Source organism: Phymastichus coffea, unplaced genomic scaffold (genome assembly GCF_024137745.1).
Source record: "Phymastichus coffea isolate CEN01 unplaced genomic scaffold, Cenicafe_Pcof_1.1 PCOF00046, whole genome shotgun sequence".
NCBI classification, from domain to species: Eukaryota; Metazoa; Arthropoda; class Insecta; order Hymenoptera; family Eulophidae; genus Phymastichus; species Phymastichus coffea.
The window spans coordinates 1,772,638-1,799,276 of record NW_026706857.1 but is presented as its reverse complement, the minus strand read 5'-3'; the positions used below and the strand labels follow the sequence as shown (position 1 = coordinate 1,799,276).

The following is a 26,639-nucleotide window of genomic DNA, read 5'->3' as shown; positions in this document are numbered from 1 at the left end:
TGCACTATTTATGCAAAATGTAACCAAATATTTACAAAATATGTAAAATTAGTATTATTTTTAAAGCTATAGTATCGCGAAAATAAAAGCTCTGTTCTAAAAATACACATACTTTGATTATTAATTCAAATGAATATTTATTCATTTATTTGTTACAACATTCTAACTAGAATGATAGTTTTCAATGAATATTTGAGAAAAATTTTTGTATCTTTAATTTTGCATATAAAATTGCATTCCCTGTTCCTTATTCCGAAGTCCAATTTGCACTTGTTTCATTTCGTCCCTCTTTCAACCTCCATCAAAAAAGCCGATCAACGATCCGATTACGTTTATAATTATCTTTTAAAGCAATAAAGAGTGATTGTCGTTAAAAAAAAACCTGAAACTAATAAAAACAACAGTTCAAAAATAATGGATTAGATCAAAGAAATGTGATGGATGAGAAAATAGTGTTTATTTGTTGAGACTAGCGTCTGAGAGTGAGGATAAAGATGCCCAAGTACAGTTGATAATTATTAATCGGTTAGCAAATGTTAATCATGATGGATTACGAATTTAAGATGAAGACACAAAAAGATCGTATCAAGGTCGAAGATCTTTTCGAATTTGAAGGATGCAAAGTTGGCCGAGGGACTTACGGCCACGTCTACAAAGCCCGCAGAAAAGAGGGGTTAGTTTCTCCACTCAAGTTTCAATAATTTTTTTATTTCTTTAGAAAATGTATTTTCTTTTATTAAACAATCAGACCTTCATACAAATTCTTAGTGCTTCTAATTTTTAATTTAATATAGATAAACAAACTTGTTCAATATAATATCATACACAGTATTATCCCATTTCATAGTTAATAAGTATTGTGATGTGGATTTTATATGCTTTATAGTTTTTATTTTTATATAATTAATATTCTTTCACTGATGAACTGACATACTTATATGCTAATAGTTATAATCGTTATTTGTAGAGTACCAGACAGTGAACTCAAAAGCAGGCCAGATACAAAAGACTTTGCTTTAAAGCAAATCGAAGGAACTGGTCTATCTATGTCTGCTTGTAGAGAAATTACAGTGAGTTTTCATTATGCGGTTTTTGTTGACAGTATATTTATTGAATTTAATTTTGAATTTTTCATTGCAGTTACTTAGGGAACTTAAACATGTAAATGTGATAACTTTAATTCGTGTATTTCTATCTCATAATGACCGTAAGGTTTGGCTGCTATTTGACTTTGCAGAACATGATTTATGGGTAAATTCAATTCTGCTTTTATAAATAAATGTTTAATGTATGGTTTTCTATAATACACCACATTTTTATTTCAGCATATTATTAAATTTCATAGAACAGCAAAAGCAAACAAAAAGCAAATTATGGTGCCAAAGGGCATGGTTAAATCCTTGCTTTATCAGATTTTAGATGGCATTCATTATTTACATTCCAATTGGGTTCTTCACAGAGATTTAGTAATTCAATTATTTATTGATATAAACAATAGTATTTTTTTTAGAATAATATTAATATTTACCATATTTCTAGAAACCTGCAAATATTTTAGTGATGGGTGAAGGCAATGAAAGAGGCAGAGTCAAAATAGCTGATATGGGTTTTGCTAGATTGTTTAATGCTCCATTAAAACCTCTTGCTGATTTGGATCCTGTAGTAGTAACTTTTTGGTATAGAGCACCTGAACTTTTACTTGGAGCTAGGCATTACACTAAAGCTATTGGTAAAGTTAATAATTTATGTAATTGTGAAAATAAGTAATGTATTTAGTGTATATTTATTATTATTTCTTTGCAGATATATGGGCTATAGGATGCATATTTGCAGAACTTTTAACTTCTGAACCTATTTTTCACTGCAGACAAGAAGACATTAAAACTAGTAATCCATATCATCACGATCAGTTGGACAGGATATTCAATGTCATGGGATTTCCACTAGAAAAAGATTGGGAAGATATTAAAAAAATGCCCGAACATCAAACGCTATTACGTGATTTTAAGCGCTCTAAGTAATTTCTTTTGAAGTGTGATTCATTTTAACAGATTTTTGTATAATTTTTAACTGTATCATACTTTTTGTAACGTTTTCAGTTATGCCAACTGTTCATTAACAAAATATATGGATCGTCATAAAATCAAACCAGATAGTAAAGCTTTTAATTTGGTAAATATCTTTTAATTGTGTTAAATAAAAATAATTTTATTATATTAATTTTATTATATAATTTTATTATCATTGAGTTTAGTTGCAAAAATTACTGATGATGGATCCAAACAAAAGGATAACCTCGGAACATTCCATGCAGGATCCTTATTTTCAAGAAGATCCACTGCCTACTGCAGAGTGAGTTATATTTTAAAGCGCTTCTTTTATGAAAAAACAAAGAGATATCAATTTAATGATTATTGCCAATTTTCACAGTATCTTTGCGGGTTGTTCTATTCCGTATCCTAAAAGAGAGTTTTTAACAGATGACGATTCTGAAGATAAGACTGATAATAAAAATAGACAAAATCAGCAGCAAACAGTAAGATCGTTATTTCACATAAAATTTGAAAATTATAGTTTCAAACGTGGTTTCTTTTTATTTCATTTTGTTTTTTTTTTTTTTTTCTCAAAATAAAGGTCAACAAAACCTTTCAGCAACAGAATCAGCAACAACAGGGAAATGGTGAACATAGCCATGGACCAAATCCCAAAAGAGTGAGACTGAACGGTCCTCATGGAGCACCAGAATTCCACCAACACCAAAATCATGCCATGACCCATCAGCAACCTCCGGGCATGGTGTACTCGACCACCCAACCGACGCAGCCATCGAATTTTCATCAGCGTTTTTGATAGGGCTCTCTAAGTTATTAAAATGCAAAAAAGGACTATAAATTATTTGTATGTAATCGACTCGTTAACGGGTGCAGTGACGTGTGTTTCAATCTGTGTGTACATTAAGTTTAACATGCGTCATTGATCGTATTACAAATTTATTTATACAGGATAAGTGTCTAAGGTCATTTTTTCATTCACAGTAAAAACACCCATCATTGTTTATTTATTTGTTTCTGAGACGTTAACTTTCGTCATTTACTTAAAGTTCAATGAAAGAAAGTTTAAAAAAGGAAATTTTCTAAGAAAACAGTGTTGCTAGTGATTTCGAGTCTGAATTTATACTAGCCAGAATCAAATTATTATTTCTACCAAAAGTTGTTCAATGGAAATTATTCCGAGTATCTAAGTTATCTTACAAAGAGGTGATTGTGCAAATTTGAGTAACATTATATATTTTAAGTTAATTAAACGAATCATTTGTAAAGTTGAAACTTTAGTGCTCCTAAAAACTAGTACGAATGGCGGTAAAATGTTGCCCTCTAACGAAACTGAAAAAATTAATCTTTTAAGTTGTCCGGTGAAAATTATTGCAATTGTCATTTTGATTATTGTGTTAATAACCATAATTTTGGGACTATTAATTTACTACTGCGTCAATCGATGTTTATTTTTCAAGATACATCTTACCATTTATTTAAGAGGTGGGTATTTTTCATTATTCGCAAGATGAATTTTTTCCTAGTAATAATTTAACGTTTTTCTTTTTTCTATTTTGTTTATTCTAGGAATCGAATTTTTTGGACCTTTATTCGTGAAGTTTGATCAATGGATGTCTATACACAGGAACTTATATTCCGAAGAAATGTGTTCAGCTTTATCGCAGCTTTAGCGTAACGCAACAGTCTACTCTTGGTAATATACAGAGAATATTCTCACAACTACTTATGGATCTTCATGGCGTCAACTTTTCGTTAAATTCGACCCTGTACCTGTTGGTTCTGGCTGTTTTGCTCAGATTTATCAAGCTTTTATCAATGTTAAGTATTACCCAACTCTTGCTATCAGACAAACTTTTACCTTCATCAAGAGTAAGCTTATTTCATATACTATTAATTCTTTTTCTCGTAACAGCGTAGCATTGTTTTTCAAAGACATTGTTAGATGGGAAGCAGAGTGAATTATTTCGAATACGCTGTTATTGTAAGTTGCGTTTTTGTGCGACATGTGACACTTGTTGATTACGAAAAGATATTAATTATGTGATAAGTACCATAATTATGTAGATAACGATAAGATTAGATATAAGTCGATGGTCTATTGAGCTCTCCGATTATCAATGATTACAAGTGGAATGTAATAGAAATTAACATTGTACATTATCAGCTTATTTTTCAAGTTGCCGTAAATACGATCAATTTTTATAGTTGCAAATAACTATATCGCCTGTAAAGAATTATTTCGTTTAGAAGAACAATTTCATACACTTATAAATTTTGCGTTAAACCACTAAGTATGTGTTTATGTTGATTACGTGAATAGAACAGAAATTTCATTATGTTTCAATTACATTTTTTTGTCTTTTTCAAACAATCTTTCATTTTTAATTTAAACAATTATTGATTATTTAAACAATTTATTTAAACAATTCTTGATTCAGGAAAAGAAAGCGCAATACCCATTGTCATTAACATTTAACATCCGCATTTCAGAGAACGACGTAAGCGAGTTGAAAACCTTAAATAATTGACTACTCTAATCGGAGTTGCCAGTATTTAATTATAATAAATTTGTAAAGACTAGATCTCACTATCCTGTAATCGCTGTCAAAATTTGTGACATGTCTTGTGCCACGTTTCGAATGTCTCAGCATCATTGATTGTATACATGAGTTTTCTCGAATTATGGAAAAACAAGTTAGTGAACGTTATTTGTAAAATAAAAAATATTTTCAAAGAAATCCGTCAAAATCATATTTCATTGACAGTTTCAATATTTCATTCATAAAATGTGAAGGTGGATTCAAGAACAGAGGTCGAAGAGGAAGTTTTCAAAAAATGTCGCAGCAATAGTGGATGTATGCTTCCCTGAGGCACTCCGTAACTTATATAACGATCAAATTTTGGTCGAGACATTTCACGAGGAACGTTTTATTAGTGATTATTTGACGACACCCGACAAAGCATTAAGCCACGAACTCGCCGCAATAGGAATTAGCCCCGTTTTTAACATGGTTGGCAGCTTTCCAATTCTATAAAGATAACGACATTTCTTAACCACAGAAATTAATCTTCAGATATTCCGCGATAACTTCGTTCACTGCTACTTGCATCCAGGAAACGTTTTGGTGCAAGAATATTCGACGACAGTCAATCCATGGTCTGGTCCACGGATCGTGATTCTCGACTGTGGTTTGGTAACCGAACTGAATGACCTCGGTAATTTTCACGAGGTCTTTTCATTCGTCGCTGCTGGATATGTGAATCGTTTTATCAAAGTGCTTATACTGTTGCGTAGAGTAATATGAAATTAACATCATTGTTATTTCGCTCGAAGGGTGAAAGAATTGCTAATTCAGTGGTAAAACACAGCGTCAGTGAGTGCTCTGATCCAGAATGATTTCGCGAAACGATGAGTAGCATTGTCGACCGACCCTCACGGAAAGGAATTAGACTTGGAAAAGGTAGAGTTTGGAAAAGAGCCTTTGAGTATTGAATATGTAACACGCTTAACGCTGCAATCGCGACGAGAAATTTATACTTCTTTTTTTTTATCGCTTGCTCTGCCTTTCGATAAGATTGGTGTCAGCTACGTCAATATTTGATGTAACCGATGACAAAAGAAGCAGAGCGATCCAAGAAAATCAAGTATGTATTTTTTAAAAAAATTATGTCATCCAAAGTGTAGGTAAACGCGGGGCAAGTTCTTTCAGAGCTGTTTTCTGCCATGATTTGCGAACTGATCCCATTTTTGGCGAACAATAAATTTTGAGAAAGCACCGTCGCATCTGCTTACAGAGCGCTTCTCCACTTGCGAGGCCAGCTTTTAAAGCGATTCAGTAACTCCGATTTTCCACATCGGTTTAGGAGTATGTAGGCAGATATATTAATACCGCAATATATCTCTGTGGTGTGCTAGAGAACGACCAGGAGGAAAGGAAGATCGTAGAATATTAGGAAACGAACCGGTCCCCGCGACCGATTTGACTCGTAGGGCGACATCCGAGCTCTGTGATAAGGGACACATTCACGCGCGTTGAACGTGTAGTCGGACACGAGGTTTTCGGCTGTCAGTCGAGCGGAGAGGGAAGCGCGACACGTTGATAAATACATAAGGAGAAGCGAGGACGGAGCACACGAAAAAAGGACGAAAGAGAAAGAGGTAAGAAAGGCAGCGAAGCGGCAGCGCCGACGATGTTGGAATTTTAGAAAAAGAAACACAGACTCTTCCTGGTGCAAGCAGCTCGCGCGCGGTGCTTGACCCGATCTCTTGTGCACCGTTTTTGGTATTTCCCCACGGCTATACATCGCCGCACGTGTCGTTACACATCTAGAAACACACGGCTCACGTGTGCCTTAGGTTGTCTCGTTACAAACAGCTCGCTTGCTCGCCACGCTGAAATGTTCATCGAATCGAAAAGGCGCCGAGAAAAAGCGAAAATAACGATCTAGGAGAGAGAACGAGAGAGAGCGAGAGCTTGAACGCGCGCATAGATGCAAAGCGAACGATATCGAGAGCTTGTTATCGGCAGCCGTGCCGCCGAGCGCGCCTCGGAACTGTAACAGGCGGATGCGCGTTTTTGCTCGCTCTCGCGTATAGCCGCAGCATCCGATCTCACGCAGCTATACGGCCAGCGCCTGCGCGATCATCGTCTCGCATGGCTAAAGCTCAATTGACGCCAAGTGCCGAGCTTTTTTCTTTTTTTTTGTTTACCTACAGCGTCCCCTCTGCTTTTTATTCCATCTTCTATCGGCCTCGCGCGAATCATCGCTTCTCGAAGGCGCAACTACGACGGGTTTCCTCCTCGCTTTTCCTCGACGCTCGAGCCAGCGATATGGATTAATTGGTAGTCTCGATGCCCCCTCCCTCTCCCTCTCCCTCTCCCCCTCCCGGTATTTACGTGCAAAGAAAACAAAGGTCTGTTGCAGACGCGTACGCCGGACTGCCGCTCGGTGAAATGTCGGTCAAGTGCGGAAAACAAGTGTCCTTTGTTTTCGGCCAACTAGTCCGTAGCTGGGCACACCGGCCGTTTTTCCCCGCCGCTAAGACGATGAAAACGTTGCGAAAAATGCAGCTATTGGCGCGGCGAGCGCGATAAACCTCACGGAGCTGGGGAATGCACACCAGGGCGACAAATCCGCGTCCTTCTTAGACTTCTAACGTAACACGGCGCTTGATAAGCCCGTACCATTTTCCTCTCAGCGTGCCCACACGCGTCGCTTTCCGATCTCTGGTAATTCGCGTTAATCTGGTAGCACTGTACACCGCTCGTCGCTAAGATAATGTGCTCCCCCCTCGACCGCTCGGTCCGTCTCTCCGTTGGTCTAAGCCACGACTGCTTTTCATCGATGTCTCGAACTTTCGTTCGTCGGTCGCGTGTCTTGGAGACGAAAAAAAAAATCGCCCATGGCTTTGTTCTCGCGTAGAAAAGCGAGGCTACAGAGTGTTTGGCGCGTTCGCCGACTTTCTCGAGAGGAATCCGTCGGATTCGGCCGAATATACGGAAGGAAAACAAGGAAGGCGCCTCCCACGAAGCCCGCGGTGCGCGCGCGCGCGCGCGCGCGCGTAGGTTCGCATTACCGTTTCCCGCTGGTAGCCGCGATACGTGGCCGCGGACTCGTGGTAAACAGAAACGCGCGCGCGAAAGCGAGCGATAACAACAACGGCTTATCTGCGTGCGAACTCCTCGCCGAGCTTTCTCTGTGCTGCTGCAGGTGGCCGCCGCGCGCCGGCAATTCCGCGCAATTCGATCGACCCGACGACAATGAAGAGACGCGGCGGAGGAGTAGAGGCGCATAACAAAAGGAAAAGAGAAGAAAAAGGAAAAAGCGGCGAAGCTCGATCGGAGCGGCCGGCGTCCGTCGGCGCGCTGGTGCGGTGTGCTCGGAGAACTCTCGGGGACAATCGGCGATCGAGCCGTGCGAGAGCGACGCGCGTCGCGCGCAAGCCAAGCCGCAGCGGGTCTCGCGCCTCGCGGCCAGGCAAAAGAGCCTCAGTTGAGCCGCAAACGCCTGACGGAAAGGTGCTCGCTCGCTCACACTCCACGCACGCAAGCTTCTCGCTCTCTCGAGCTCGTTTTTTTTAACACATAATCTGGCGAACTTTTTATCCTTCGCAAGCGCGTCGTATCGCTAGTTCGCTCTTCTTGAAAAGAGAGAGAGAGAGAGAGAGAGAGAGAGAGAAATTTTTTTATCTGCTCGATAAATTTCGAGATATATAAGCGCCTGCATCGTGGCCGAGTGCTGGCAGTGCGAGTGGTGCTCGGGCAGCCTCTGTGACCAGCGGTGAGTACAGTTGAGTCTGTGTTTTTGTTTTGAAAGCGCGTCGGCCGCCGAGTCGAACGGGAGACGGCGCACGCGTGCGCTCCGATCGCGCTGTTCGTCCGACGAGAACGTTCGCGCAGGGCGCGTACATCGCTACAATCGCCGCGCGTCCAAGTTCAATGTCGTGCTGATCTCTCGCCGATCGATCGGGCCTTGGCTTGCGCGCGCGCGCGCTCGCGCTCGGCTCCGGCAGTGCGCAAGCTGCCGGCGCTGCCGTTGCTGCCGTTGCTGCCGTTGCTGCCGTTGCTGCCGTTGCTGCCGTTGCTGCTCGCCGAAACGTCGTGTCGAAACGTCGATGTTTGACAACGGCCAAGTCACAATATTTTGACGGGGCTGTCGGCGCGCGCTCGCGCTCAAGCGGAAGTGTATCTCGCTGCGGCTTCGATCAGCCTCTTCCTCGCTCGCCGACCGCTCGTCTTCTCTATTTTACACAGAGCCGCGATAACGCCAGCGTTCGTCAGTCAGCCGCGTTGCGGCCAAGTCTTTTTTTATTCGAGGCAGCGGCGTTCATGCGAGTCCTAATAATTTTCGCGCGCCATTTTTTCCCTCTTCGTCCAGCTTATCGCCTGAAGCGTGGCCGGGCTTTTTTCTCCGCCTCGCTACGGTCGATGTAACGAAACATTCCTCTCCGAGAGAAACCTCACAGCTAATACAGTGTGCAAGTGTTTTGGGTTTGTTTGGCAAACAACCGAACGAACGATCGAGCGTTCTCTCCGTTGCGCAGAACGATTGCCGCTCCACCGGCTGATCGTCGCTAATTCACGAGAGCTAGAGTAAAGGGAAAAAATTGGAATTTCAAAAGAGAAAGCGATCGCGCAACAAAGCCAGAGAGCGGTCCATATCTGCGCGAGGAAAAAAGAAGAAAATCAGCTCAACTGGCTGGTATTTGTGTTGAAGTCAGGGTCAAATGTATTCTCAGTCATAGAGCAAGGACAAGCTTGCGATTTTTCTCTTTCATTGCAATTAAGATACATACGTACGCGCGCATCGGCAATACGCACGCAGGCTTATCGACAATCAATTAATTCCCCTACTGCACTCGCACATGCCATTGTTTGCTTTTTTTTATCTCTCATCGCCAGCGCGCATGGAACTCGCGCTCGGATAGATGCCACAAGCTCGCAGCGTCGCCAGCCGCCCGTTCGCCGAGCGCCGATCCCGCCGAACGACCGCCAGGCGGAAACGCTAATCAAACAGACCTATAGACTATTCGACGCGTATCGCTGTCAGGGGCGAAGAAAAGAGAGAAAAAAACCATCGATCCCGAACCCAATCAATTAGACCGCGCCCGAGACCTATCTCATTCAACAGGTCTATAAATAGTTCAAGTTCACAAGGATGACCCCCTGCTCAGAATTACATCCGAACGTGTGCCGGCCGATATTTTTTCGACGCGGCCTGTAAGACCAATCAAATGGAGCGACAAGGTCAATCTAAAAAACTTGAATTGATATTTGTCTATCCCGGAGGCCTAGCAGTCGTGCACTGTCGCGTCGACGACGCCGAGAGCGACGCGCGCGACCGAGAGAGTTTTGTATTTTTGCGACGAACGTAAACAGTAGCCGCGTTTCGTACGCGCGCGTTGCTCCAAATTACATAATTTTCGTTTACATACTCTGTCCCTGTCTCTCTCTCTCTCTCTCTCTCTCTCTCTCTCTCTCTCTCTCTCTCGCTGACGTTTCCTCCTCGCCCCTTCCTCTTTTTTTCCCTCGGCGATGCAGCTTCTTGTTGGTTGTTGTTGTTGTTTGGTTCACCTCGCCGCGCGACGCGTATGTGTATCGCTCGGCCGCGGAGAACCAGTTTGTCGAAACGGTTCTTGCCGAGCACGTGCAATTCATCACGAGCAGCCAGCAGCAGCAGCAGCAGCAGCAGCAGGCAGCGCAGTCGAGAAAGAAAGAGAGAGAGAGAGAGAGATGCGCGCGCGTAGAGCGAGCGAGGTGAGGAATGTAAATAAAGGAGCGAGGCCCTACTACGCTCTGCTCGCTAGATTCGCCGAGACACGCGCAGAGGGAAGGTGCGCGTCGGCCTTTAAGGCGCACAAGAGCAAGGGCGCCGCTCGTGTTTTTCCGACGACCGCGAGCGAAGCCGCACTCGCGCGGGAAAACACGGTGGCGCCAATGCCGATAAGCGAGCCGCCGACAGTTGAGTAAAAAAAGACGCAGGTTCGGCGGGCGCCTAAGCCACGGCGGCGAGTACGTTGGGCAATCGGCTGCCATACGCAAATCATGTGCACGCGCAGCCGTTGCTCCTTCGAGGAAAGCCAATCCAATTCGAAGACAGCAAAAGAAAAGGAAGAGAGGGCGCGAGCTCGACGCCGATTACAATAAACTTTAGCCTCGCGACGGCGTCGTCGTGGGCTCCTCCGATAAATTCAATCATCCTGGAAAGTATGCGTGTATACTGGCTCGCGATGCCGCTGCCGGCTGCAAACAGAGAGGGAGAGAGAAACACAAAAGCTCGTAAATATTAATGGCGAATCGGCTCGCCGAGCGAGAGATCTCCATAACCACTTTCCCGCGGCAGCGGCGCGCACCGAGATAATCGTCCGCGCTCATAGCTTCGAGAAGGAGAAAGACGGACTCTGGGCCCATCGCCGCACGCCTTTCTTTCGGTTTCTCTATAGATACGTGCTATCTTATCTGCGCGTTACAGCGCTCCCGGCCGGGGAAAACGATCCTCATATCCACATCCGCATACAGAAATCCGAAAAGAAACTGTTGCGCGAGTGAGGCGAGCGCCGCGCTGCCAGTTCGTAAGAGCGTGTAACGGTACGCTAAACAGGTATATAGGCGCACTTGGCCGCGCGCAACATAGACGCGCTGGCGAGAAGGGGGCAAAAGAAAAAATGAAGGAAGAAAAACAGCAGCCAACGGCTGTTGTGTTATGTGGGGCGAGAGTGGATAAGCTGCATCGCACACCGCCCCCATTCCGACGGCTCCGATCCACCTCCGTCGCCTCTTTCCCCCGTCGGTGATTTTCACTCGCCTCGCGAGATCTGGCTCGCAGCTGCGATCGCGGCTCGCTCGTCGTCGTCGAAGCTAGACGTCGCCGCAGTTGGTCGTCGCGCGTTCGCTTCCGAGGGTCCACGCGTGCGAGGCCGCGCGACAACGTTCGTCCCTTCCCAAACGTCGCTCCAACGTTGTGTCTACTTGCCCGTCGGACTGCGCAGCGAGCGAGTCGCGTTGCTCGAATCATTGTTCGGAACGAGCGTCCGCCGAGTTGAGCAAGCGCCAGCCGAGAACTTGATCGATCGCGGATACGAGGAAAATCCTCGCGATCGTCGTCGGCGGCGTCGCTGTGGGGGCAGCGGGGCTTGGGCAAGCGGAGAAAATTGCCGGCCGTGGGCAAGAGAACGACGGCGGGGAAGCCCGCGCGCGAGCGTGATTCATCGAGTCGGCTCACCAAGTCGGTCGTCGGTCGCGCGAACGGCGAGCTATATTACTTAGCGCCGAAACGTTGACCAACATGTGCAGATGGACGCGTCGACGCGCACGCTCGACAGGCCCAGATTCGTCAGCCACATATTGCCTCATCGCGGCGAGCTCGCGCAGGTCTATTTGCGGTCTTATTGTTGGCGGTTGCGCGCGCGTGCAGCTGCGCGCGCCCGATAAAGCCGCCGCGGCATCATCTTCTTCTCTCCGTCGCTATTATTGAAGCCGACGCCGTGAGCGAAAGAGACGGGGGAGCCTATGTGCACGCGTGTTTGCGCGCCTCTCTCTCTCTCTCTCTCTCTCTCTCTCTCTCTCTCTCTCTCTCTCTCTCTCTCTCTCTCTCTCTCTCTCTCTCTGCGTCGCCCGATAACAGAGAAATAGTCGACTGACCGACAAATAGGTCGACGTCTGCGCGCGCGACCGAGCGCACACGAAAAGCCACGAGTCGCTCGTGCCGCGGCGAGCTTTTTCTCGGCTCATCGCGCATGCAGGAATTCACCCATAAATTTTCGGGCTTACCGTTGTCATTACCGTAAACAGTGCGCGTCTCCTCCAACGCTGCCGGAAACTCGATAGTCCTCGAGTCTCGATCGTGAGAGCGCCTTACGTAACGCCGATCGCGGCGCGCCCGTCCGTCAATGGGATCGAGCCGGTGTGCCGACTCGCCGTCGCCCACGCGCTTTCCACCCCGATTGTCCGGGGCTGCACGAAAAGTCGAGAGAGAGAGAGAGAGAGAGAGAGAGACATTGGCAGACGAAGCTCAACCAAACGAAACGGGAATGCACGGCGCGCGACAGACGATCGCCGCGCGGTAGCCTTGGCTCGCGACTCGTCAAGTAAAATATGAGGCGAATGCAGAGAGAGTAAAAAGAAAGCGCATTGTTTCATTGCCATTGAGCGCATTTATCTGCGCGAGCGCGCGAGTCGAAAAGCTCTCGCGACGCGTATTATTCCCGATGGAGCCGACTCGATGTGTGCTTTATCTTTCGCTCGGATAAAAATGCACACGCGCGCTCGTAATTGCGCCCGATAAACAATTAATTATTAGCGCGCGCACTCTCTCTCTCTCTCTCTTTGCAGCCGGAGCTTTTGCCTTTAATTTTCGAGCGCACGCGCGCAATCGGCGAAACAACACGCGATCGTTCGCTCGGCTGTAAATCAACCAGGCTGATTGCGCTTAGTCGCCGAAACTATAAATTACGCTTCCGCGAGCGTCTGTTTGCTAACGCGTCCATCGTCCGAGGCTTCTCAACACGAGGTGGGGCACGCTTTCGACAAAGATCCCGATTGTTAGGCGCGCGGCGCGTCGCCCGCCACCGCAGGCCATTCGCCGGAAAGACAAAGAAATAAGAGAGAGAAGGAAGCGCGAGATGCTCGTAAATCCCGAGAGCTCCACGTCACGGCGAGTCGAAAAATTAGGAGGAATAAACGAATCCGCTCTTAATAAATTCAGAGCGCCGGCGTAATCCTCGCGGAGGCAGCGTCGTCGTAAATATCACTGGCATGAAAAAGGAAAAGTGTCACCCATATTCCTTATCTGGTGGAGTCGGCGCTTTGTTTTCATCCCCCTTCCGTTGCGGCGCGCATCGACACCTTTTATCGCGAATAAAAGCTGGAGTCGACGCCCTCGGCGGCGGCAGTGCGCAGTGCGCCTATTGTTCCGCTCGCATTGAAGCCGCGGCTAAGCCGTATCAGTCGCCGAATTACGAAACTGGATTTCCGCATTGGAAACGACAGCATTGTGCGGGCTCGCGCTCGGCTGCGGCCATTCGCCGGAATTAGCAGTAAATAGCCATATTAGAGCCGCGCGTCTCTAAGTCCCGCTCTCGCCGGCTGTCAGAGAAAGGAGAAGGAGGAAACGAGAGAAAGAGTGAATTATGCATAGAGAGTCGAGCGAGCACATTGTTCGCCAGACGTCCTCGGGGCGAGCGTCGAGCGAAAGTCGTCGCTGACCCGGAGACGACGTGCCGGAAGAGTCGCGCAAGCTCACTCGCCGCGCTTTGTCGTCGCCGTCCTCGCGTCACGTGGCTTTTACGTAACGTGAAATCGATCGCCGCGGAGAGAGAGAGAGAGAGAGAGAGAGAGAGAGAGAGAGAGAGAGATGAAAAGCGTTCGCACATTTTTTTGTTTGTTTTCTTTCCAGAGATTGCAAGTTATCTCGGCGTGTGTTCCAACAAGCGCGCACAGAGAAAGAGAGACTCGTGGCGTTGGTTCATCGCGCGAGCCGACGATTACATTGCCGGGCAAGTTTATCGCGGAGGAGCGCGCGGGATCGATTCATTCAGTAGTTTCGTGGCGGCGGAAAAGAAAGACGCGGCGCGCCTTATCTGCGATCGCATCGCGACAGTGACATATTTCGCAACGGCCTATAAATAGCGATCGGCCGCGCGTGCACGCGCGTGAGATGGCCTTATCGTCGCAAATGAAATTTTCGCGCGACTGTTGCAGCAAAGTGGTAGCTGACCGATGATCACAATGGGCATCGCGTGGATCGAAGTTTGCGCGGTACTGGTCGTGACGCTGCTGTGCCTGCTCACCAATCTCCCGCAGAGGCTGCTCAGGAGCATGAAGTACAACAATACAGGTAGCGAAGCGGCGGCTCGGCGTCGGCTAGGCGTCGGCAGAGCAATTTTGATCAGCGATGAACGGACGAATTTGGCTTTTCGTTCGCAGACACGGCCAAGGCGAACGGCCCGAAAACCGTGAAAGACATTCCAGGACCGCTGGGCTGGCCAGTGCTGGGCAGCTCCTGGATATTCTTCAGATTCGTCGGACGGTACAGCTTGGACAGGGCCCACGAGGCATACAAAGGTAAGCGAGCTCGGCGATCCTTCCTGCGAGGAGCTCGCCAGCAGCTTGAGCGAATCCGCGCATCAATATTGACCGGTGAGCGTATTTTTGGCGACGTAACGAGCAAAGCGTGCGGCCCTCGCGATAATGGACTTACAGTGCAAGCGGAGCAGTCGCTAATGGTGTTTATCTGGGTCGCGGCTCGAGGGAGATTCGGCGAGTCAATATTGATTGGCGCGCTCGCGCGAATTTCGGACAATTGTTGTATGGCTCTTTAATTCGTCCATTCAAGTGCAGATATGAGGCAGCGCTTCGGACCGATCGTCAAGCAGGAGTCTTACTGGAACTGGCCGGTCATTTCGCTGTTTGGCCGCGAAGACATTGAGACGATACTCAAACTCGGCAGCAAGTATCCGCTGAGGCCAGCCCAAGAGATCATATCGCACTATCGGCAGTCGAGGGCCGATCGATACACCAACCTGGGTCTCGTCAACGAGTGCGTATGAGTTTCGCTAGTATGAGAATTGCTCTCGCGACAAGAACGTAAAGAGAGAGAGAGAGAGAGAGAGAGAGAGAGAGAGAGAGAGAGAGAGAGAGAGAGAGAGAGAGAGAGAAAGAGAGAGAGAAGCAACTATGCCGCCATCACTCGACTCGGTTATATTTATGATTTATTTTTATCCGGCCATTTCACTCAAGCGAATTGTTTCGAAAGATTCGTTAATAAGAAATGACGTTCGCCTTATCGGCTATTAAAAACTAATCCATTACGTTACAGCACACGCATTTAACCTTTTGATTTTATCTTTCTCGCTTGAGCGCGACAAAAAACTTATCAGAGTCTGCATTTTCCTTCGAGCAATTGATTCATTGAGAGCCCGCGCACATGTGCACATGTGCACATGTGCTGGCACATGCGTGCCTCCAAAGAATAAGAAAATATAGAAAAGTAGACGCGCGCTAGAGTCTGTTTACCAGACTAGAACAATAGGAAACGATAAATGAGGGAGAGGCGAGGAAAAACGAATACACGCAACAATAATGATATGATTATGATGGAGAGAGAAAGAGAGAGAGAGAGAGAGAGAGAGAGAGAGAGAGAGAGGAGCATGTAAGGCTGGAATATGATGATAATGTGAAAAACACGCACGTATAACATATAGGCAGGGCATTACGTGGCAGAGATTGCGAGCTACCCTCACGCCGGAACTAATGGGGACTAAAACCATCCTAGGTTTCTTTCCCGCGCTCAACGGCGTGACCGACGACTTCATCGATCTGATACGGAACCAAAGAACCGGATGCAGTCTGCGAGCATTCGAGGAACTCGCCTACAGAATGGGCCTCGAGAGTGAGTTTTGCACTTAGATCTCGGTGTCGTCGCGTCAGTCTGGCTCGGTCGAGCGCACGCCGGCCCCGCTCGCGTTTTCGCGCGCGCTCCTTCACGTCTCTTTGCGTTTGCAGGCACCTGCATGCTCATGCTGGGCAGGCACTTGGGCTTCCTCAAGCCCGAGTCGGAAAGCTTGATAACGAGCAAGCTTGCCGACGCGGTGAGGATGCACTTTCTGGCCTCGCGGGACGCTTTCTACGGGTTCCCGACCTGGAAGCTGTTGCCGAACGCCGCCTACAAGAATTTGACGCAGAGCGAGGAGACCATCTACGAGTGAGTGGCGTCCAACGGCCGTACACGTGGCGTACACCGCCGATGGTCTCGCGGACTGATCGCCTCGCGGACTTGATTGCAGCATCATCTCTGACCTGATCGAGGAGTCGACGAGGCAGCACGAGGAGAGTGCCCGAGACGAGAGCATCGAGGCAGTCTTTCTGTCGATTCTCCGTGAGAAGTCTCTCGACATACGAGACAAGAAGGCGGCGATCGTTGACTTCATCGCCGCTGGCATACACACGGTAATCGTCGCTCTCGTGCGCTTTCGGCAGCAGCCAAAGCGGCCGGGCCTTTCTCCCCCGCGCTCGCTCTCATCGTGCGCCTGTTCGCATCTCAGGTGGGCAACACTCTGGTGTTTCTGCTGCACACGATAGGCAGCAATCCAGAGGTGCAGAGGCGGCTGAAGGAGGAAGCCGACGCGCTGGTGCCGCCGCGATGCGACATCTCCGTGGACCATTTGAAGGGGGCCGTCTACATTCAAGCTTTCATCAATGAGGTATTCAGGTAAACTCGAGTACACAAGAACAATCAAATTATTGACGAGTTACGCGGGTATAAAAAAGCCGCCGAAAAATGGTGCTTCGCCAATGCGCTTTCCGGTCGAGCAGCTTGTCGCGAGTCCAAAGTTCCACCGGATACTCCCTCCGGGAAGACGTCTGTCGCGTACCCGCGCGTTCCCTTTGCGCTCCGCCGGTCGGGAACTATTGGCAACGAGGTCCACGGCGAGCGTTACGAAGTTGATCGGCATACACATTGAGAGGCAACGCGCGACGTTGACTTACAGATTGCTGCCGACCGCGCCCTGCATCGCACGCATACTCGAGGATCCGGTCGACCTCGGTGACTATCATCTGGCGACAGGGGTAAGTAGTTCTGGCGCTGCACCGCGCACCCGCATCTCTCGCTTTGTCGGACGGATGCTGACGATAACCGAATGTTCGCAGACGGTGGTGCTGCTGCAAACCTGGATTGCCGGCCTCGATGAAGCCAATTTCAAAGACGCCGACCGGTGCATACCCGAGCGCTGGCTTCAGCCCGAACTCCACCAGCCGCACGCGGCCCAGCTGGTCGCGCCGTTTGGTTTCGGTAGGCGCATCTGCCCGGGCAAGCGATTCGTCGAGCAGGCTCTACAGCTGATGGTCGCCAAGGTGAGATGCACCCTTTCGTCCACTTTCAAGCCTCCTTGTTCACGTACACCACGTTGACCGACGAATGCTCGGCAGATCGTTCGCGAGTTCGACATCACGGCTGACGACGAGCTGGGACTACAGTTCGAGTACATAATGGCGCCGAAGGGTCCGGTAACGTTATCGTTCCGTGACCGCGTCGACGTGGCGTGAGATTTCGGCGAGACGTCGGCCACTTTCCACGAGGCTCACTCGCCAACAACAGCCGGGAAAGGGCGCGACGACGACGACAACGACGGCAATGACGACGACGACGACGACGACGACGATGACGACGACGCCGACGGTAACGACGATGATGTATCGGCGAGAAACGAGGGGGAACCAAGTAAAAGAGATTGAGACTGAAAAACCAGCAACGCGCAATTCGTTCACCGAGAAGAAAGGATTCACGCGCGCTCTGGCGAAATGCCTCTGTGCCGTGGCTTCATTACTCGCCTTTTTTTTTAGCTCCGATCGGCGTTTCGTTTTGTTTTATCTCGATCAACGGCCAATCCGACTTCTTCTGTTCTGCCCTTTTCTTTTTTCCTCGACAACTCTCGGATCCGCGAAGCTAATCGTATTAATTTACAGATCGCGCGCGCGTCTGCTGTCTAGTATTTATTCCAGATGTAATAGTCAGTGTTTTTTTTCCTTTTTTGTTGATCGTGCAGAATGTCGCCAGCGTTTTATCCGTATATACAGTGTGTACGAATTATATTGTAACTAACGAGAAATCAAATATTGTCGCGGGTTATGTATACAAATCGAGATTATTTTAACAGCTATTAGATCGCATTAGATTCCTTTATCGCGAGCGCACATGAATCGCTTGTGTGCGCGAACCCTCATGTGCGATACATATAGCTCGTTTTGTCTGCGACGAGCGACGAGCTCGCGTTGTTTGTTCAATTTTTGTATCGTCGAATTCAGATATTTATCTAGTTTTTACGTACGTATGTATATATGTATACATAAGTATATACATGTATACATACATACATACGTGTTTGAAGAATGTGCGAATATGGCAAAACGAGTGTATACCGTTGTTTGTAAAGATAGTAGCGTAACGGAAAGAGCAATAACCCAATAAATGGAGAAAGTAGTAGAAAAAAAATATTTTGATAGTCTTTTAAACAAAACAAGTCGCGCGTAGAATCATTCGATTTCCCGCAGTATTCATCTCCAGTAGAAATCGATTTCTTAGATCGAATAAACAAAGCAATTTATCAGTGCCTGATATTTATTCCATTATCCCAGTGTTGTACTCCTCTAGTTGCACGTAGCGTGAATGGGATATTTGTTAATATTCGATTTTATAGTTACAAAATAAAGATATTTTAATAAAATTGTCGCATCAGTTTACATTATTTATCCTCTGAAATTGTGTCAATATTGGAAAAGAGTTGTTCTCTGAGACAAACGCAAGTGTTTTATCGTCAGTTTAATTTTTATTCAATATTAATGCTGATTTTTATTTTTCGTCGCACGACAGTAGTACAGTTGAATGACTGCAGGTGTTTGATCACAAGTCAACTTTATTAATAAATTGATTCTCGATGATATGTACGTATAGGTACTTAAATGTTAGTCGCATCGTATGTTACAGGTGTTACAAAATACTATTTATCTCTGTCTAACGTTGCGCGACCAGGAGGAAGGAGACCTGAGTTTCGACAGTGCACGTTTAAATGTGTGTAAAAGTGTGATTGTTATATCGGTCTAGTCCGAGCAGAGTTCAAAATTTCCATCGTCGCACGATAACAATTAAATGTCGCGATGTCAAATAAATAAAAAATAGAGGATCAATCAGAAGGATCAACGTAAAATATAGGACATCTCTTATATTAAACAAAAAAAAAGTAATAAAAATAAGATAAAGACAGCGTTTCAGTCGTACGATTGCACATTCGCGCGTAAATGGCATCCGATCGTTAAACAAAATTCGATTGTTTGATTGAGAGGCAAAGTAAAGTGGGAAGGGAGAGAGAGAGAGAGAGAGAGAGAGAGAGAGAGAGAGAGAGAGAGAGAGAGAGAGAGAGAGAAAAGAGAGAGAGGAAGGACTACTTGACGAGAGTCTTGATGCTCTTGGGTAGGTTAGCGATAGAGCCTTTGTTCACGCTCGCCGCTGTGGGTCGCATGAAGCTTTGACTCCTCGTGGCGACACCACTGCTGGCGCGCGGTTGGCCAATGCGGCTGCTGCTCGTGCTTTTGGCGCCGGTTGACTTGTCCGAGCCTATGCTGTTGTTGCGGATATTGTGAGCGAGCACTTGCTGGCCGACGCCGCTGCTACTGCTGCTGCTGCTCCGCGAGGTCACGGCTGCCGGGCGGCTCCTCAGGCTGCCGACGCCCGAGCTCGATACGCTCGACGAGGCCTAAACGAACAAACCCCGCTCGCCTTTACTCGCTGCTCCTCCTTTAGTGTAGGAGCAACGAGCCTTTTCGTAGGCCTTGCATGTTCCTCAAATATAAAATATCAATACTGAAAAGCTTTGAGTGGTCAAATTAATTTGTTATTAACGAACGAAAAGTTTAAACGACCATACATTTTTTGCCTATTCAAGACAAGTCAAACGATTGATTAGTCAATACAGAAAAAAAACTCGTTTTTTTAGATTGTAAAAATATTTATTAGAACCCAAAATATCGCAAATTAACCAAAACAACTGTCAGTAACTAGATATTTTATTGTTTGAAAGGTCATAACTTTTATTTTACTCAATATGTGATTGCATAAGGAACACACTAGATTTTTTAAATTATAAAAATATTAATTAAAAGAAGTGATATCACTCATTAAGTCAACAAAAATTGCTCAACTTTAACTCGACCGTAAACAAGTTTGAATATGACTGTCGAAGACTTAGAGTGTGCTGTTATAAAAACTCTTAAAATATTTTTACAATTTTAATCTTTCCGCATTGAAATTTAATGTTCATATACGAACAAAATTTTTATTGTTGATAATTGTGTGTGAATTTGTTGTAAACAGCTACACAAGCACGATATAATCTACAATAATTTATTATACTTTTATTCTTTATAATTAGGTTTCATTAGATTTGGTAAAATCAAGCAATTTTCGTTGACTCAATTGGTGGTATCTTTTGTTGTAATTAATATTTTCATAATTTGAAAAATGAAGTGTACTTTTGATGCAATAACAAATAAATGGGTGCACTTCGGGCTCCCGGAAGTTAAGTAGAACAAAAATTATGGGCTTTTAAACAATAAAATGTGCAGTCATCGGCATTTTCTTAGTTAATTTGAGAGAATTCCGGTTTGAATAACTGTTTTTAAAATCTGAAAAAAAACAGGCTTGTTCGTTATTGAATCAGCAATGATTTTCACTTGTCTCCCGCTCCACAACTCGAATATAAAAAAGTGATGATCTTCCAAAAAATGTGATCCGTCAAGAAAAAATAAATTTGACCATTTAGAGCTCTCTAGCATCGAAACTCGAAAAGAGGAAGTAAAAATACACAGATATCACTTGGATGATCCGAAGCACACGTAAGGTGTACGAAAGCGCTGGTTGTCGAAGCGCGCCACTCACCCCGACGGCCTTGCGGATATTCCTGGCAGCGGGCCCGACGCTGCTGCCGCTGCTGCTGCTCCGGCTCGCGGGCATCTTGCCGATGGACGTGCGGGGCGTGGAGCCGCGCCTCTTCTCGTCGGCGGCGCTGGACGAGGCGGCCGAGCCGGCGGAGCCTTTGCGCAGGTCGTTGGTGAGCGCGCGTATGGCCGAGGTGTACCGGTTGAGGTGCGGATGGGCGCCGGGGCCGAGGTTGCGCACCGTGTTCACCGAGGTGGCGCTGTTCAGCGAGCTGCGCGAGCTGCGCAGGCTGCTGCGGGAGCCCGAGCGCTCGACCTCGCCGCGGGGACTGGCGCCGCTCGCCGCGCGCTTCGCGCCTTCCAGGCTTGACTTGCTGCAACAAAGTGGGCGAGGCTCGGTCAGGAGGCGGCTCGGGCCGAGCGGTGCCGCGATCGCTACGCACCGTGCCGGCGGCTCCCTCTTGAGGCTGGCGGTCCTCTTGGGCAGGTAGCTCGAGACCTCCTGGCCCTTGCCCGCCCTGGCGGCGACGCCCCCCTCCCTGGCGTCCCTCCGCTCGAAGCTCTTGATCCTCGACAGGCTCTTGTCCGGGGCGTGCCGCGGACCGTCGCGCCTCTGCAGCGACTTGGCGCTGCCGATGACGCCGACAGCGGCCTTGGACAGGGCCGCGCCGGCGCCGCCGGCGCCGCCGGCGCGCGTCAGCTCGGCCGGCGAGCAGCGCGTCGAGTCGTGCGCGTCGGTCTCGTAGTTGCCCGACGAGGCCTCCTGGCTGAGGCTCTCCGACACGAGGCTCTGCGTCTCCTCGAAGCCCTCGTCGTTGAGCTCCTGCTCGCGCGCCTTGCTCGCGCTCAGCTCGGGGATGTAGCGGGCCGAGCCCTGCCCGGGCGAGGTGGTCTGCTGCTGGCCGGCCGCCAGGTAGGCTGCCGAGCCGTCGCGGCCACTCGCGCCAGCTGTGCGCCGATCGTTCGCGGTTAGCAGGGTCGCGCCGGGGGCCGCGCGGACGCGGCGACGACCGCTCTCGACGTTACCGTCCAGCTTGGCGTCGAGCTGGCGGCCGCTCAGCAGCAGGCTGCTCGGCGGCAGGCTCTCGTCCGTCGGGCTGCTCACGAGCTGCGGCTCGTTCATCAGCCTCAGCGACTCCTTGACCATGCTGGGATCGATCATGCTTCGGCGCCGCTCCCTGCTCGGCGTCGCGTGCTCCTTGTGCACGGGTGGCGCGTCCCTCGGCCTGGACTCCTGCATCACCGGGCTGAGCACCGTGTTCGTGACGGCCAGCACCGGCGCCGGCTGAGTGACCGGCAGCCTCGAGCCCCGCGTCGAGCTCGCGCTCGTCGACGCCACCGGCGACGCGCCGTGGCTGCGGGCCAGCTGCTGCAGGTCCTCGCCGGACTTGGCGATCTCGGCCATGGCCGCGTCGATCTCGTGCTGGCCGGCGTCGCGACGCTTCAGCTTGTCCTGCCAGACGAGCAGCATCGCGTCGCCGTCTTGGCTGCTGCTGCTCTCCGCGAGCGCCAGGCTGCTCGGTCGACGGGGCGCGTTCGGAGCCGCGCAACCGGTCGCGCTCGCGTGGCTCTCGTCGTAGCCGGCGTCGGCGTGCGAGAGCTCCAGCTTCAAGCCGTCCTTGTCGAGCGCCGGGTCCTGGCCCTTCTTGTAACGACGCGTGCGCCGCGCCGCCGAGAACCTGTCGAAGTTGCCTGCGGAGCGAGAAAGCCGTCACCGATCGCAGCGTGCCGAATTCGCGTCCAACGCGTTAACGTACCACTTCCGAGGTCCGTGTACGAGCTGTCGACCTCCCGAGCAGGCGTGGTCGTGGCGCCGAGCGTGCGATCTCGCTTCGGTGTGCTGTCCTTGTCGGCAAGTTTGAGGTCTTTGGGCGGGCTGAACAGTCTCCTCGTGGCCGGTGGCGTCTCGATGTTATCCGAGTCGATTTCAATCTTGTCGCTCGGAGTCATCTCCGAGCATTGCTCGGCATTGCTGCGCCTGCTCAGCTGCGAAACCCTGCGAGACGTGGGTTGTTGCTGAGCGCTCGGCGCCGGGGTGCGCAGGTAAATGGTCAACTCGTCGACGCCGCTGTCCGCCGGCTCTGGTGCCTTCTTTTTACGCTCCTCCTCTCGGATCGCCTGAAGCAGTGGTTTTCCCATTATTCGCGTTTCGCCAGTCGTTTGGCATCGGAATCGGAATCCCAAGAGTCAAGTTTCACTCTTGGGATGGAATTCTTTCGTGAGCTGTTACGCGCAGTCGAGCGAATCGCACACGACGCCGCCGACTGGGCTCAAGAAAAACATTCCAGTCCGTGATGCTTAATCGAATAGTTTTGTAATCGTACTTGAAGGGTGCTCGATCCCAAGATATTGTCTTGATTATAACGAGAGCGATGTCTGCGAGAATATCGGGGATCGCTCTCCTCAAGACTGCTCGGAACGTTCAGACTGGACTTTCTCCATGGGGATTTGTCTTTTTGCGACGATGCGGGTTGCGCTTCTGACGGATCATCGGAAAATTGTGTTTTTGAATGAGGTACGAACAAAAGTCGACGGCGAACGCCTTGCGCTCGGAGCTGTGAGCTGTGAGTTACCTTCGATGGCTTCCATCGTTCGCATCACGTCGGTTTTCTCCACGGACGGACGCCAGTCGTATTTTTGGTATTTATCACTCGACGAGTTCTCTTCGGCGAGAGAGTTCGGCTGCGAACCTTTGCCCTCGTTCTCTGCGAATGCGTCGGGACGATTAGCAACGCGAACATCGCGACAAAGCGCCTATTCTAAACTCAATCTCTACCTGAATCTTCGAAGGACCGGCGATTGGCTTGTCGTTGCCTAGTCTTTCGCTGAAGCTCCTCTCCGGCGCGCTCCTCTTTCTCGTTCTCCGTGAGCCAAGCCTCGATCTTTTGTCTCCAGGCTTTTCTGCTTCGCCAAACGATACGATTACTTTTACTCGCGAATCGAGGGAAATGACGGGGCTGCCTCGGCAGCGGCTTACCCCGTCGGCTTGCTCTCCTCCTCCTGGCCGACGAAGGGTTTGGTCTCGACGAGCGGCGACGGCGAGCTGGGCCTCTCGCGGTCACCGGAGAAATCGGCGTTCAACAGATCGCCTCTGCGTGGCTGGCCGCGCGCTCGCTTGGCCCACGAGCGATCCAAGCTACCCCAAGACTTTCTTTCTCGCGCGTTGTCCTGACCGGTCGTGCGCAAAAAGTCCATCAAATTGTTGTCGTCATCTTCGCACGGGATGCGACTTCTTCTACGACGTAAGGTTCCATTTGGCGTTACATCTGCGAAGTAGATCACGGCGGATGAATTGACAAGTGTGAGTTTGGAGGAATAGAGAGCGGAGAGCCCGGGCAGAGAGGTGTTTCACCTGGCGAATAAGTATCTTCTTTGGTAGAGAGCTGATCGGGACCGCCCGAGCAAGAGCCCAAGCGTCGTCGAAGACTGGGCGAACCGGTAACCGACACATCCTCTTCGGACGTGCCCATGCCGTTCTGCAGTCTTTTTACCTGAAAACGATAGCAACAAGCTCGCTTACGTATATTACAAATACCATTTTCAAGTGGTTCTCCGAAGAGCAAAAACACCGACCTTGGCGTCGCGGCCGTAAGACTTTTGGGGCATGCCGTTCGTGCCGTTCGTGCCGTTCTCCAAGGAGCTGTAGTCCATAAAGTAGGAGTCTGTCTCGGAATTCGGCGTTTCCGCTTGGCTGCTCACTGCAGACGCCAGTCGTGCCAAAAGAAAAAGCAATCACTTTCAGCTCCTGAGATGTTGTCTGTCTCGCTCAATACTCACGCAGCCGTTTCTTGGCGAGCAATTGCTCTTCCCTCTGCTTCCTTCTGGCAAGCACCTGCTCCTCCTGTATGCGCCGCCTCTCGTTTTCCGCCACCGCCTGATTGAATTTCTGGCAGAACTGATGGAAGATCTTGAAGCACTCCTCAATTTTAAAGGTATTGGAGTCTTCGCAGAAGAACTCGGCGAGGCTACGGCGCACCGCGTCCAACTCTTCCATGTCGCGTTTGAGCTGGGCCATTTCCTGCTCGGCCATCGCCAAGAACTGAGCCATTTGTCCCTGAATGTCCGTCTCAGTGGTCGGAAGCTCGATCTGACTGCTGATTTTCTTTATCCGCGTGTCGAGCGCGTTGAACTCGTTCGTCAGCTGCTCGATCGTCGTTCTGCGACGCGGCGTTACGAGAAATGTCGTGAGAAATTGCCAATCGCTACCGTCGAACGAGAGACAGAGTACTCACTTGGTAGCCGAGTCCAAGGCATTCAGGTTCCCGGCAAAGTTCAGCAGATCCTTCCTCTTGCGCTCCGCTTGCTGCGACGGAAAAGAATGTCGTTTTAAAGCACGCGTCGAATAGCGGTGACTTACTACAATCGTTCTCCGACGAACCATCGCCACGTAGTGTATGAGATTCATTCCGGGCTTGTTGGCTCGGATCTCCGTTAATTTCTGAAGGGACGACAGCTTGACGCCGGCGGCATTTCCTGCGTAGCCGCCCTGTCCAGCAATCGAAAAGTTAAGCGAGTGCAGATCGGCAAACGAATAAGGAGGTGGCGGGGCTCACCGAATTCAAAAAGTTGCCAGCAACCAACACCATGTAGAGCACCTCTTGCAAGGGTTTGTTGGTCATGAGGTCCTCGCCAGCGAGGATCATAGAATTGATACTTGGTTCAAGGTAACTCATGTTCGCCGCGAACTCCTCCTTGAGCAGCATACACTCGATTCGCAGCTTATAACTGCGAACGAGCGAGCGAGCGAGCGAGCGAGAAAAAGGAGACAAGTCATTAAACCCGACGGAGCGACGGGCCGAGCTGCCTATGGCTGTCATTGCGCTAAAATATATATCTCGCGCTTCCGGTAAAATATTTGTGTTCGTTCCCTAAAGAAAGCGCGAGCAGCCGCTATTTTTACTGGAGCGCGAGTAGGCGCCCACTCGGCATATACCTACGCAGAGAGAGAGAGAGAGAGAGAGAGAGAGAGAGAGCTCTGCTGCTCTCTGTCGCGGCCGAGGTGCGCGCGTTATCAGCTCTGTTATGACAACAAAAGCAACGGCCATACGCACTTTGGTACTTGAATGAGCTGCAGGAAGAACTTCTCGGCGTTGCCGAGCTTCGACTTGTCGCCGTCGAAGCCCTTGAGCATCTCGAGTTCGTCGACCTCGGGCAAGATTTTCAGCAGACCCCTCAGCTTCTCGGCGCCTATATCGTCGTGGCCGCCGTCCCTGATTAGCTGAATGATGTCCTCGTTCGAGCTGCCGCCACCGCCGCAATAACAACAAACGTCCGATTTTAGAAACTGCCGAGCGCGCGCTGCCCCATTGTATTTCGGTGCTGCGCGCGCGCGTTGTGCGCCCTCGACTGACGACACCGCGCGCTTGCGTAACGCGCCTGGGCACATTTTCGAGAGCGCGGACCGAGACTCGGAATGGGTTCGGGCTCGTTACCTCCTGAACTGCTTCAGAAATATGTTGACGTTCAGGCTCCTCTTGCCGTCCAGCAGTGCGATCTGAAATTCAAGCAAACGGCCCGGCCATTAATCGGCGTCGAAGCTTCTTTGCTGCCTCGTTATCGGCGAGTTGGCTGCGCGCTGCCTCTCCCCTTTCGAGCGACACGCGCACGCCGCTGAGAGCTATTTTCACGGCGTCCCGCTCGTCGAGCGAGAGACAGC

At 49.3% G+C, this 26,639-nt stretch overlaps 4 protein-coding genes across 10 annotated transcripts in view; 3 read left to right on the top strand and 1 right to left on the bottom strand.

Moving 5' to 3' along the window:
- The first annotated feature begins 309 nt into the window (after positions 1-309).
- On the top strand, positions 310-3,768 carry LOC131664852 (cyclin-dependent kinase 8). 2 transcript variants are annotated; one of them, XM_058936273.1, is made up of 11 exons: positions 310-673; positions 968-1,070; positions 1,141-1,251; positions 1,326-1,466; positions 1,540-1,729; positions 1,804-2,017; positions 2,100-2,172; positions 2,255-2,352; positions 2,431-2,536; positions 2,653-3,536; positions 3,621-3,768. In XM_058936273.1, exons 1-10 carry the CDS (start codon positions 534-536, stop codon positions 2,848-2,850), a joined length of 1,374 nt encoding a protein of 457 aa, XP_058792256.1. In that variant the 5' UTR covers positions 310-533; the 3' UTR covers positions 2,851-3,536; positions 3,621-3,768. The 2 variants fall into 2 exon arrangements, with proteins under 2 accessions (XP_058792256.1, XP_058792255.1); XM_058936272.1 differs by having other exon boundaries at positions 2,635-3,536.
- LOC131664943 (uncharacterized aarF domain-containing protein kinase 2-like) lies at positions 3,354-5,451 on the top strand. The gene is given in 7 exon segments (XM_058936436.1): positions 3,354-3,359; positions 3,512-3,536; positions 3,621-4,008; positions 4,631-4,765; positions 4,876-5,065; positions 5,129-5,311; positions 5,389-5,451. Coding segments are annotated over 7 exon segments (990 nt in total).
- A 2,458-nt stretch (positions 5,452-7,909) lies between these two features.
- Positions 7,910-18,720, top strand: LOC131664930 (ecdysone 20-monooxygenase). Of its 4 annotated transcripts, none has more exons than XM_058936419.1 (11): positions 7,910-8,336; positions 14,255-14,390; positions 14,480-14,617; positions 14,889-15,092; positions 15,757-15,944; positions 16,058-16,256; positions 16,339-16,501; positions 16,597-16,763; positions 17,044-17,122; positions 17,204-17,407; positions 17,483-18,720. In XM_058936419.1, the coding sequence occupies exons 4-11, from the start codon at positions 14,896-14,898 to the stop codon at positions 17,597-17,599; spliced, it is 1,314 nt and encodes a 437-aa protein (XP_058792402.1). In that variant the 5' UTR covers positions 7,910-8,336; positions 14,255-14,390; positions 14,480-14,617; positions 14,889-14,895; the 3' UTR covers positions 17,600-18,720. The 4 variants fall into 4 exon arrangements, with proteins under 4 accessions (XP_058792402.1, XP_058792399.1, XP_058792400.1 ...); XM_058936416.1 differs by having other exon boundaries at positions 7,915-8,336; positions 14,894-15,092; XM_058936417.1 differs by lacking the exon at positions 7,910-8,336 and adding an exon at positions 10,191-10,312 and having other exon boundaries at positions 14,894-15,092.
- A 146-nt stretch (positions 18,721-18,866) lies between these two features.
- The window catches only part of LOC131664929 (uncharacterized), a 28,735-nt gene continuing 20,962 nt past the window's right edge, over positions 18,867-26,639 (bottom strand). The window contains exons 10-26 of one of the 3 annotated variants that reach the window (XM_058936414.1): positions 26,416-26,477; positions 26,035-26,223; positions 25,537-25,708; positions 25,362-25,469; positions 25,216-25,286; positions 24,761-25,140; positions 24,557-24,681; positions 24,336-24,474; positions 23,961-24,249; positions 23,760-23,884; positions 23,557-23,688; positions 23,308-23,462; positions 22,741-23,101; positions 22,010-22,675; positions 21,427-21,931; positions 20,985-21,357; positions 18,868-19,803 (exon numbers count right to left, since the gene is read on the bottom strand). In XM_058936414.1, the coding sequence (XP_058792397.1) occupies positions 19,492-19,803; positions 20,985-21,357; positions 21,427-21,931; positions 22,010-22,675; positions 22,741-23,101; positions 23,308-23,462; positions 23,557-23,688; positions 23,760-23,884; positions 23,961-24,249; positions 24,336-24,474; positions 24,557-24,681; positions 24,761-25,140; positions 25,216-25,286; positions 25,362-25,469; positions 25,537-25,708; positions 26,035-26,223; positions 26,416-26,477 (4,164 nt within the window). In that variant the 3' untranslated portion in view covers positions 18,868-19,491. Of the gene's footprint in view, positions 19,804-20,984; positions 21,358-21,426; positions 22,676-22,740; positions 23,102-23,307; positions 23,463-23,556; positions 23,689-23,759; positions 23,885-23,960; positions 24,250-24,335; positions 24,475-24,556; positions 24,682-24,760; positions 25,141-25,215; positions 25,287-25,361; positions 25,470-25,536; positions 25,709-26,034; positions 26,224-26,415; positions 26,478-26,639 lie in introns of all 3 variants that reach the window. The other 2 variants (XM_058936413.1, XM_058936415.1) reach the window with 2 other exon arrangements.

What these genes read in the sequence shown, in the direction of transcription:
- LOC131664852 (XM_058936272.1), top strand. Translation starts at nt 534, where the DNA reads ATGTTAATCATGATGGATTACGAATTTAAGATGAAGACACAAAAAGAT. An exon ending in CTGCTTGTAGAGAAATTACA is followed by an intron (nt 1,071 to 1,140) that starts GTGAGTTTTCAT and finishes TTTTCATTGCAG; the next exon opens with TTACTTAGGGAACTTAAACA. An exon ending in GGGTTCTTCACAGAGATTTA is followed by an intron (nt 1,467 to 1,539) that starts GTAATTCAATTA and finishes CCATATTTCTAG; the next exon opens with AAACCTGCAAATATTTTAGT.
- LOC131664930 (XM_058936416.1), top strand. Translation starts at nt 14,273, where the DNA reads ATGATCACAATGGGCATCGCGTGGATCGAAGTTTGCGCGGTACTGGTC. An exon ending in CTACAGAATGGGCCTCGAGA is followed by an intron (nt 15,945 to 16,057) that starts GTGAGTTTTGCA and finishes TTGCGTTTGCAG; the next exon opens with GCACCTGCATGCTCATGCTG. An exon ending in AGCGAGGAGACCATCTACGA is followed by an intron (nt 16,257 to 16,338) that starts GTGAGTGGCGTC and finishes ACTTGATTGCAG; the next exon opens with CATCATCTCTGACCTGATCG.